The sequence below is a fragment of the Hylobates moloch genome, unplaced genomic scaffold, assembly GCF_009828535.3.
Source record: "Hylobates moloch isolate HMO894 unplaced genomic scaffold, HMol_V3 SCAFFOLD_8, whole genome shotgun sequence".
Classification (NCBI taxonomy): domain Eukaryota; kingdom Metazoa; phylum Chordata; class Mammalia; order Primates; family Hylobatidae; genus Hylobates; species Hylobates moloch.
In genome coordinates, this window is record NW_026652283.1 from 88569883 (window position 1) to 88582096 (window position 12214).

Below are 12214 nucleotides of genomic sequence, written 5' to 3' on the forward strand. Positions count from 1 at the left end.
CTGTACTCAATGTGTAGTCTTTTCTCCCTTACCCCCTCTCACCCTTTCGCCCAAGTCCCCAAAGTCCATTGTATTATTCTTATGCCTCTGCATCCTTATAGATTAGCTCACACCTGTGAGGGAGATCATATGATGTCTGGTTTTCCATTCCTGAGCTACTTCACTTAGAATAATGGTCTCTAATTCCATTATTCCAAGTTGCTGAGAATGCCATTATTTCATTCCTTTTTATGGCCGAGTAGTATTCCAAAAGGGGGTTTATTAACTGATAACTTACATGATCACAAGGTCCCACAATAGGCTGCAAGCTTGAGGAGAAAGGGGAGCCAGTCTGAGTCTCAAAACTGAATAACTTGGGGTCTGATGTTTAAGGAAAGGAATCATCCACCACAGGAGAAAGATGTAGGCTGGAAGGCTAGGCCAGTCTTGCCTTTTCATGTTTTTCTACCTGCTTTATATTCACTGGCAGCTGATTAGATTGTGCCCACCAGATTAAGAGTGGGTCTGCCTTCTCCACCCACTGACTCAAATGTTAATATGCTTTGGCAACACCCTCACAGACACACCCAGGATCAATACTTTCATCCTTCAATCCAATCAAGTTGACACTCAGTATTAGCTATCACAACAATCTCTTCCAAAAGATAGAAGCAGACGGAATACTTCCTAACTCATTTTGTGAGGCCAGCATTACCCTAATACCAAAACCAGACAAAGCTATTACAAGAAAAGTATAGAACAATATCTCTCCGAAACATAGATGCAAACATTCTCAAAAAAAATTAGCAAATCAAATCTAACAGTATATAAAAAGAAGAATAAGACAACACAAACAAGTGGGATTTATTCCAGGTATGTAAGGCTGATTCAACATTTGAAAATCAATTAATGTAATCCATTATATCAACAGGCTAAAAGAAAAAAATCACTTGATTATATTGATAGATGCAGAAAAAAAATTTGACAAAATAAAATATTATTATAAAAACTCTCAGGAAACTAAGAATAAAAGGGGAACTTTCTCAACTTAATAGGGAATATCTGTTCAAAAAACTTACAGCTAGATAGCATGCTTAATGGTGACAAACTCAAAGCTTTCCTGCTAAGATGAGAAGCAAGGCAAGGATATCCCCTCTCTCCACTGCTTTCTGACATTGTACTGGAAGCCCCAACTAAAGCAATTAGACAAGAAAAGAAAACAAAAGGTATACAGATTGGGAGAAAAAAAATAAAACTGTCTTTGTTCACAGATGACATAATCATCTATGTAGAAAATCCAAAAGAGTCAACAAATAAACTCCTGGACCTAATAAGCCACTATAATAAAGTTGCAGGATACATGATTAATAAACAAAAGTCAATTACTTTTCTATATACTATCAATGAAGAAATGGAATTTCAAATAAAAACACATTACCATTTATATTAACACTCCCCAAAATGAAATTCTTAGGTATAAACCTAACAAAACATGTACAAAATCTATATAAGAAAAACTTTAAAATGTTATTGAAATAAATCAAAGAACAAAATAAGTAGAGAGATAGTCTATGTTCATGAATAGGAGGACTCTTGATTGTTATTGTCAGTCCTTCCCAACTTGATCTATAGATTCAATGCCATTCCAATTAAAATCCCAGCAAGTTATTATGTGAATATTGACAAAGTAATTCTAAAGCTTATGAGGAAAATCAAAAGACCCAGAATATCTAATGTAATCCTGAAGAACAACAAAATTGGAGTACTGACACTATGCATATGTATAAGTAAAAATAATAATAATAATAAAGGTACAGTAATAAAGACAGTGTGGTACTGATGAAAGAATAAATAGATCAATGGAACAAAATAGATAGCCCATAAATATACCTAGATAAATATAGTCAACTAATGTTTGACAAAGGGGCAAAGGCAATACAATGAAGAAAAGATAGTTTTTTCAGCAAATGGTATTGGAATAACTGGACATTTACATGCAAAAAAAAAAGAAAAGAAAAGAATCTAAAAATGGACCTTACACTATTCGCAGGTATTAACTCAAAATGGATCATAGACCTAAATGTAAAAATAAAAACTACAAAACCCCTAGAAGAAAACATAGGAGATCATTGGTTTGGTAATGACTTTTTAGATACAGCAACAAAGGAATGATGTGTGAAAGAAAGAATTAAAAACCTGAACTTCATTAAAATTAAAAACTTCTGCTTTGTATAATACAATATCAAGAGGATCAAAAGATGAGTTATAGACTGAGAGAAAACATTTGCAAAAGGCACATCTGATAAAGGACTGTTCTATAAAACAAAGAACTCTTAAAACATAAATAAAGTGAACAACCCAATTAAAATATGGACCAAAGACCTGAATAGACATCTAACCAAAGAAGATATACAGATGGCAAGTAAGCATATGAAAATATGTTCAATATCATGTCACTAGGGAATTGCAAATTAAAACAACAGTGAAATGTCACTATGCACCTATTAGAATGGCCAAAATCCAAAACAAAATCCAGAACTGGATGCTGGTGAAGACGGGGAGCAACAGGAACTCTCATTCACTGCTGGTGGGAATGCAGAATGGGACAGCCACTTTGGAAGACAGTTTGACAGATTCTTACAAAACTAAACATGCTCTTATCATAGAATCTATTAATCATGCTCCTTGGTATATACCCAAAAGAGTTGAAAACTTATGTCCACAAAAAAACTTACAAATAGATATTTACAGTAGCTTTATTAATAATTACCAAAACTTAGAAGCAACCAAGATGTCCTTCAGTAGGTGACTGGATTGATAAACTGTGGTACATCTGAACAACGGAATATTGTTAGGTGTTAAAAAGAAATGAGCTATCAAGCCATGAAAAGACATGGAGGAAACTTAAATGCATTATCACTAAGCAAAAGAAGCCAACCTGAAAAGTCTACATACTGTATGACTCCAAATATATGACATTCTGGAAAAGGCAACTATGGAGACAGCAAAGAGATTAGTGGTTGCCAGGTGTTAGAGGGGAGGAAGGGATTAACAGGCAGAATGTAGAGGATTTTTAGGGCAGTGAAACTATTCTGTGTGATACTACAATGATGGATCCATGTCATTGTATATTTGTCCAAACCTATAGAATGTACAACACCAACAGTGAATCCTAATGAAAACTATGGACTTTGGGAGATAATGAGGTATAAAGGTAGATTCATCAATTGTAACAAATATACCACTGTGGTGCAGGATGTTGATAGCGGGGGAGGCTGTGCATGTGTGGGGACAGAAATATATGGGAACGCTCTGTACATTCTGTTCAATTTTGCTGGGAACTTAAAACTGCTCTTCAAAAGTTTATTATTATTTTTAAAATCTACCCAGAGAAGAGTCTGGGCACTGACTGAGAAGAAGACTGAAAGTGGCATGTAAATCACTCAGGAAATGGCTTACTAATAAACCCAAGGAAGATCAGAGGCAACTGGAAAATGTCCTAGGAAGGTTTTGGTCAAGAAATCGGGGTAGACCAATCAGGATTGTTTCCAAGTCAGTTGTGACATGTTCAGGGCTTGCTGGCTACTTTACACTGGCCCCTCCTGGGAAGTTCCATATGGCCTAGAAACCAGAAATTGGACACTCTCTGTGGGTTGTAAACATTACCTGAATATCTCTTGGATTTCCTTCCTTGTTCAGGAGCTCATTGGGTCCTAGATGCCCATTTTCTGTGGTTACATATGCAGCAGAGGCCTGGTCTGCCTCTCAAGGTCATTGAATCCATAAGCATTTAGGTGGAGAAATGCCCAGTTTTGGCCTCTCCCCCTACCCATCTTTCCCTCCTCAGGCATACATGTATAAAGAGAGAACTCCAAAGCCAAGCTCACCAAGCAGTCCAGTTAAATGAGGTCATCACCCTGAATAGTCTCCCTGTTCTAGTCTCTTATCTATGAGTGTGGAAGTCCAGAGGGCCCTGATGTGGTCCCCCATAGGCCTTGGCAGCCACATCCCCATGGCTTTGCTGGGTGTAGCCCATGTGGCTGCTCATATGGGTTGGAGTTTTGTGCCTGAAGCTTTCCCAGGCAGGTGTTGTATGCTACTGATGACTCCACAGTTCTGAGGTATCAGTGATGGCCCGGCCCCCACAGCTCCACTAAGCAGTGCCTTAGTGGTGACTCTCTGTGACAGCTCCCACCCCACATCTCCACTAGGCATTGCTCTAATGGGGGATCTCTGCAGTAGCTATGTCCCTGTGACAAGTCTCTGCCTGACCCCCCAGGCTTTCAGCAACATTCTTTGAAATCTAGGTGAAAGCTGCCATATCTGTATAGTTTTTGCATTCTATGGACCTGCAGAATCAACACCATGTGGATGCTGCCAAGGTTTATAACTTGTACCTTCCAGAATAGTGGGGCCACTTGAGCCACCACTGGGGTAGCTGAGGAGCACTGTGCCGGAGTGTAGGGAACAGAGACCCAAGGGGATCCTGGGAGGCAAGTCTGTGGAGGGCACCCTTGGGTCTGACCCCCAGACCATTCTGTCCTCCTAGGCTGCTGGGCCTGTGATGAAAGCTGCAGCCTTGAAAATCTCTGAAATGCCGTTGAAGTCTTTCTTCCATTCTTTTGATGATCTCTTCTCTCTGTACTAATCTCCTTAGCAAAAAGTTGCTGGGCCACACCCTTGGTTTTCTCTCCCAAACACTTTTTTACTCTTCACATGGCCAGGCTGAGAGTTTTCCACATCTTTCCATTTTGCTTCCTTTTCGATTATAAATTCTATCTTTAAGTCATTTTTTTCCTTCTCACAGTTTAATGTGAGGGGTTAAAAGCAGCCTTGCAGCAGCCTGAATGCTTTGCTGCTTAGATGTTTCTTCCACCAGATATTCTAATGAATTGCTCTTAAGTTCTGCATTCCATAAAGCCCTAGGGCATGAACACAATGCACACAAGTTCTTTGCCAGTTTATAATAAAGATGGCCTTTACGCCAGTTTCTAATACCTTGTTTCCTCAGTTCTTCTGAAACCTCATAAGAATGACCTTTACTGTCCATATTTCTATCAGCATTCTGGTCAGGACCACTTAACCAATCCCTAAGGAGGTCCAAACTTTCCCTAGTCTTCTTGTCTTCTAAGCCCTCACAAGAATCTAGGCTTTTTCTAGCCTGCTCCTGCAAATTCTTCCAGCCTCTGCCAATTACTCAGTTCCAAAGCCACTTCCACATTTCCAGATATTTGTTATCAGCAACAATCCCACTTCTTGGTATCAATTTTCTGTCTTACTACATTGTCTGTTGCTTATAGCATAATACCAGAAACTAGGTAATTTGTAAGAAAAAATATTTCTTCCAGCCCTGGAGCCTGGACAGTTCAAGGTCAAGGGACAACAAGTGGTGAAAACCTTGCTGGTGGGGACTCTGAAGAGTTCTGGGGCTGTGCAGGGCATGTCATGGTGAGGGGGATGAATGTACTAGATTAGTTCTTTCTTCCTCATCTTATAGAGCCACCAGCCCCACTCCAATGATAACTTATTAATTCAGTAATCCGTGAATGGGTTAATCCATTCATGAGGGAAGAGACCTTTAGGTGCAATCACCCCTTAAAGGCCTTACTTGTCAAGTACTGCTACGTTAAATTTCAATGTAAACTTTGGAGAAGATAAATATTCAAATCATAGTACCATCTTGGCTTGTCTGGGACTGAGGGGTTCCCTGGGAGACAAGCTTTTTTATTGTTAAAACCAGGAAAGTCCTGGATAAACTGGGATGAGTTGGTCATCCTACCAAGTGATGAGGGTGGATGTTATACCCTGAGACTTTAGCCATGGAATAGCAATGCCATATGAGGCAGAGAGCAGAAGAGAGAAGGTCTTGAGAGAAGAGAAGGGCTGAAAGGAAGAATCTCACCAAAGAAAGAGAGCATCTTCGGGAGAAGAAGAGGTGAGAATGATCCCTGGACAACGAAAGCAAGTGTGCTGCTGCATCCCGCGCCCAGCGCCTATGTCCCACCACCGTCGCCACCACCACCATGCCCAAGAGAAAGGCTGAAAGGGATGCTAAAGGAGATAAAGCCAAGGTGAAGGATGAACCACAGAGAAGATCCATGAGGTTGTCCGCTAAACCTGCTCCTCCAAAGCCAGAGCCCAAGCCTAAAAAGGCCCCTGCAAAGAAGGGAGAGAAGGTACCCAAAGGGAAAAAGGGAAAAGCTGACGCTGGCAAGGAGGGGAATAACCCTGCAGAAAATGGAGGTGCCAAAACAGACCAGGCACAGAAAGCTGAAGGCGCTGGAGATGCCAAGTGAAGCATGTGCATTTTTGATGACTGTGTACTTCTGGTGACTATACAGCTTGAAATACTGTTTTTATCAAGTTTTATAAAAATGCAGAATTTTGTTTTACTTTTTTTTTTAAACCTATGCTATTAGCACACAGAACACTTCATTGTTGTTTTAGGGAGAGGGGGCATATGTCACTAATAGAATGTCCCCAAAGCTGGATTGATGTGGGGAAAACACCTTTCCCTTCTAATTTTGAGAGACTTCCTCTTGGCTCCCAGGAGGAGGGATTCCCTGACTTTGACACAGATGGTTACCTTGCCACAAAAGCCTTGTAGTATGGAAAAACAAATTTGTTTTTATGTCCTCTTCTCCCTTTCCATCCTTCAGCATAGACTTAACTCCCTTAAGCCCAGACATCTGTTGGGACCTGACCCCCAGTCATTGGTTACCAGTGTGTCAGGCAATCTGGACTTGCCAGTGATGCCACTGAGATGGCATCTGTCAAAACAGCAGTGGTTCCATTTCTAGATTGTGGATCGTCAGATAAATTCTGCCATTTTCATTTCACTTCCTGAAACTCAGGGTCGGCTTGTGAAAAGTTGTTGAACAACATGCTAAATGTGAAATGTCAACCCTCACTCTAAACTTTCCCTGTTCAGAGCATCAGATGAAGACTTCATTGGGTTTTATAGTGGCTTTCGGATTTTTGGTAGTCAATTGAAGAAGGGAGTTTAAAATTTGTCGTATACTGTTAATGATTGTCTGTCCATGTCCAGCCTGAAATACTATGATTGTTTATGGAAAGTATCTTTAATAAAGCTGGATACAGTTTGGCTTGGAAAAAAAAAAAAGAAATAGAGCATCTTCTTTAAGGTGAATTTCTATGTTAAGAAAAGGACGTTGGAAATTAATTTAGGAATTCCTTGAATGGTTGAAGATCGTAGGAAGATAGTCAAGGTTGATGATTTTCAGTTTCTAAGCAAAAATCAGAAGATGATCTCAGAGGCAGTAAACTATGAAAATCTCAAAAGTTAAATGGGGATCAGGATAATCTAAGGTCCCAATGACTGAGAGATGTCCCTAAAGAGAATATTTCTAGCTGGTTAAAGCTCAGCTTGTCAGGAGAGCCACAAAACCAGCCTCAGAGCCATCCCATTAAAGGATGCCTTGCCTCGGATAACTTGGCTTCTAAGGACTCACAGTTCCATGTCCAAAGCATTACATATTCCACCTCATCCCAGTTTTCTTCATTTTTACCTGAAAAAAAAGGACCTGTTTTAAAATATATTATTTTTTTCATAAAACTCCCTTGAAAATAAAACACAATATAAAATGCACTGTATTATAGTTGTCAAGGTTAGAAAATCTAGTAACAGCCCGGCCCCAGGACCTGGCTCAAGCTCTCATTCCCTCGATCCTTCACTATTTTTACCTTTATACAGTTGTAGTAGGAAGGTGGTAGTCTACCAGCCTACTAGACTGGATCAGGGCTTCCAGTTTCACAGAAGTAGGATGGGACCTGCCTTCTCTGATGAAATGCTATAGAAATAATAGTAATGTTGATTATTATTTATTGAAGATACACACCATCTAGCCTGGCTTCAGGCAAGCAACTCAACCCATGTCCCAGACCTCACATATTTCAGAGAGATAATACAGTCATATACTGCATAACTATGTTTCAATCAATGATAGATTGCATATAAAAGGTGTTTCCATCAATTATAATACCATATTCTTACTGAACATTTCTATGTTTAGATATGTTTTAATATACAAATACTTCCTATTGTGTTATAATTGTCTACAGTATTGGGTACAGTACCATGCTGTAAAGATCTGTAGCCTGGGAACAAGAGGCTATACCATATGGCCTAAGTGTGTAGTAGGCTGTACCATTTAGGTCTGTGTAAGTAAACCCTTATGATGTTCACACAACAATGAAAAACGGCTTAAAAATGCATTTCTCAGAAAATATTCTTGTTATTACATGATGCATGACTGTACCTACCTAATAGGACCGTCCCAAAGAATAAAATGAACTAGTGCTTCATACCTTGCCAAAGTTCTATACCATATTGGGGGCCTGCGACAATTGCCACATGGCTGTGATGTTCCCTGAGAACCCTAAGTCCTGGAAATGTCAGTATTATTCAGGACAGTGAGACTTCAAGTCACCACCTGAACACTAAATGACAGGGTCAACAGCTCCAACTGTAGGACCACCTATCTAGGAGAGGGACAATCCCCACAGTCCCACTGAAAATTGCTTTCATAGGAGCTGACAAGGTTTGTGAAATCTCTGTTGCTTTCCAGTGAGGGGAGTGAAAATAGTTTGGCAGAACTGCAGGGAAAGGCCTATCTAGGCATAGGGTCAGTGACCAGAGATGAGGACTCTCGGGGCAGAGGCAGAGGCAGAACCATGTGTTCTGCACATGTTCTGCACCTGCAGAACCCTGCAGACTCCAAGGCTGCATCTCTGAAATAAAGAGAGATCCCCAGCCTACAGGGCGGGGCCATAAGCCTTCCAAAACTCAGGTATTGACAACCATGCATGTGTTGAGAGTATGGATATATAGATATCAATGTTGTTTTAGGGTTTGGGGTTTTTTTTGTTTTTTGGGTTTTTTGTTTGTTTGTTTGTTTGTTTTTGCCTTTTCTTAGAGTAGTTGTTGTATTAACCATTGTTTAGTGGGGGAAACAGAAGCCACACTAGTTATCTTATCAGAAAGAATTTGATGTAGGTAATTGGGTAGGTAGATGCTGGAAGCCTAGGAAAGTCAGAGGTAAGGTAAAGGTAGCAATTGCAGGAAGCATGTTCACCCTCAAGGCTGGGGAAACAAAAGGGAAAGTTTGTGGTTCTGGGAAGCTAGAAGCTTTAAGAGTCAGGGTTTAGACTACAGAACAGGGTTCGTTGACTGGATGGTTGGACAGCTCAGAAGCTTGGAGAAGAGACCTTCAATACTAGGACTTCCAATGCAGAAAAGGAGCCCTTGCCTAACGTGGCAGACACTGCTAAGGGATGCGACAAGCTTAGCTGACGGAATGTGGAAAGTATCTGGGGAAAGGAGCCAATGTTGTTTTTCTTGGTGACACGGGAGAAATAGGAAGTGCAGAAGAAAGGGCAGATCCCTTCTCCCTTCCTGTACCTTCCAGTCCTTCTGGCTGAACCTAACTGAGAGCCAGCTAGCACAGGAGAAATGCGGTTTTCAGAATCACAGCCCCAGCATCACAACGGAGAAGAACAGGGCGGATTTGGAGCTGAGGCAGCACCTTAATCCACAGTACATTGGTGGAGCTGAATCATTTTACACTTTTATTAGCTGTTCATGTTTCTTCTGTGATTTTCCCATTCCTATCCAAATGCTATTTTTCTTAAATATAACACCACACTGACTTGTATGAATACATTGTAATAATCCTTTTTTATATATATATACACACTATATATACAATATATACTCACAGATTAGTAAGATATACTGTGCACACACACCATATATAATATATGCAATTATATATATGCAATTATATATGGTGGGTGTGCACAGTATATATATTACATATGGCAGTATGCACAGTATATCTTGCTATATGTATGTATTACAGATCATGCATGTCCTCTAGATCAACATTTGCTAAATGAATAGATAAATGTTCACTTATTCTTTTGCTTGATCCACCTCCAGTTTCTGTTGTGGGTAGGCTACAGGCTACTATGGAAATCACGAAAAGCATCAATAGCCTTTATTTATAAATAAAAAGATGGCTACTTTAAAAATACTAATAATTAACCTTATAAAACCTCTTACAAAGCAGATGGGAGGTTGATGCATGGTTGGTGGAAATCCAGATGCTCTAGTCCCTTGCCCTGGCTCCACTGCCACCCTCCTGCCCTGCCCCTCCTCTGCCTCTTGGCAATAGGACTACTGGAGGTGGGCCGTGGGGGAAAGATCATGGGAATCCTGGAGTCATCTGCTAAGCCAGAGAGGAGTCTTTATGAATAAAGATTTGTGCAAATCCTGACCCTGGACCAGTGTTTATAAAAGAGAATTTCTAAAAAAGCCAAGTGGGGCTCAACCATTCCCAGCTGGGAGTTTCTTCCCTGGAAAGATAAAGCTGGAACTGAAGCTACGGAAATAATTATATTTTAAATTGAGGAACTAAGAAGAGAAAATAAGCAGAAGCATTAAGAAGTTACCTCTTGGCTTATAAAACAATGTTAGAGGTTTGTGGAATAAAGCTGATCATGGAATCTGGAAACAAGACCTAGGCCATTTAACTTGCAAGACAGGCCTCAGCCTCTGAGCAGGACCCAACGCAGCCAAGCTAAAGTCACCCATATGCTGGAAGCCCAGGTGAGCTTAGATAAGAATGTTCTAGATTTCCTCTAGCAAAATGTATTCTTCATGAGGCATTTGTGGAAAATAACATTGCAGGGCTCTGGAATATTCTGTTTATACAATTAGAGACAAAAAAGAAGAAGAAAGTTCTGACAGTTTGCCAAGAATCCTTTCTCTCCCTCAGAGAATTTTATATGGGTCCTCCTCAAGAGGGAAGTGGAAGAGAAGCAAAGAGCCGAAAATGCAGCTTCTCCTGCCTTAGGTCATAAGTGTTAAAATACCACAAAAAGCCAAGGACTCCAAAGTTCCACCTCAGATGACTTAAGCAGCAAAATAGCTAAAGAAAGAAAAATAAAAGTGGTGAGAGTGGGGAGGGGCCCTTAGAGAATCTGGAGAAGAAATGGACCACCCAGAACCAAACCAGGATGATGCTGCTAAGCAAAGACACAGGGAGGCCAGCCCTGCCAAAGCACTGAACTCTGAACAGATACAATAACAAATAGTCCATGCATAAAGAGGAGGGAACTTCCACTCCCGAAAATACGGGGGTTGTAGGAACTCACAATGAATACTACAAATACTGAAAACATAAGCACAAGTTCCCATGATGGTGTCCTATTCGAGTGCCAAAGTATTTAGGCAAATATGAGTGACAGGGAAAAACTACCATACAATTTATCCTCAAAGAACAAAATTAGGTCAAATTCTAAAGTGAAAACTTGGCCATCTTTTGGGGACTTCTGTTGGAAATATTTTGTTGTTTTTCTTTGCTTTTGTTGTAGATGACAGTTAATAAAAAGTCAGGCCAGGCATGATGGCTCACACCTGTAGTCCCAGCACTTTAGGAAGCCAAGCTGGGAAGACTGCTTGAGGCCAAGAGTTCAAGGCCAGCCTGGGCAGCATAACTAGACCCTATCTCTACAAAAAAAAATTAAAATTAGCCAGGCTTAGTGGTGTTAGCCTGTAGTCCCAGATACTTCGGAGGCTGAGGCAGGAGGATCCCTTGAGCCCAGGAATTCAAGGCTGCAGTGAGCTATGATCACACCACTGCACTCCAGCCTGGGATACAGAGCAAGACTCTGTCTCTTAAAAAAAAAAAAATCCTAAGACAAAACCCGACAAATGAATGTATTACATAGTGCTTAAAAAAACAACCAAGGAACTCTGGGAGGAAGAGAGGAGGTCAGAAGAAAAAAGGCCCAGAATAGACACTACTTATTCCCTGAAGTCTAGGACTAAAGCCCCAGCTCAGAGAAAGGTTGAAGCAACCACAGCGGTAGGGTTCCAAGCATGATCTTTCAAGTATGGTGTACAAAGGTGATCCATAGGTGTATGGGAAGAGAATGTTAGATCACCCATTTCTGTTTATCAAAGAAGGACAGAAATTAATACTTTATTTAATATATGAATTGACACTGGAGGTCTCCCTCAGTCACTATGTCAGCCACATGTCACTTGGGCTCTGTGGCTTGACTCATTCACAGTACACAGAGGCTGACAGTAGAACTCCATTATTCACACTGCCTTGCAGTGTGACTGGTTAAGTGGATAGAATGAGTATACTGGCTAGTTTTAGATGAATACTAAAACATTCCTGCAAAGAAACAGTTATTGAAGATA

General features: G+C 40.5%; 1 protein-coding gene across 1 annotated transcript; it reads left to right on the forward strand.

Moving 5' to 3' along the window:
• Positions 1-5988: 5988 nt before the first annotated feature.
• On the forward strand, positions 5989-6275 carry LOC116472345 (non-histone chromosomal protein HMG-17-like). The gene has a single exon (XM_032758042.2). The coding sequence runs from the start codon at positions 6003-6005 to the stop codon at positions 6273-6275; it is 273 nt and encodes a 90-aa protein (XP_032613933.1). The 5' UTR covers positions 5989-6002.
• Positions 6276-12214: the final 5939 nt, after the last annotated feature.

Bases quoted from the DNA above. Each gene is read 5' to 3' on its own strand.
- LOC116472345 (XM_032758042.2), top strand. From the start codon at position 6,003: ATGCCCAAGAGAAAGGCTGAAAGGGATGCTAAAGGAGATAAAGCCAAG.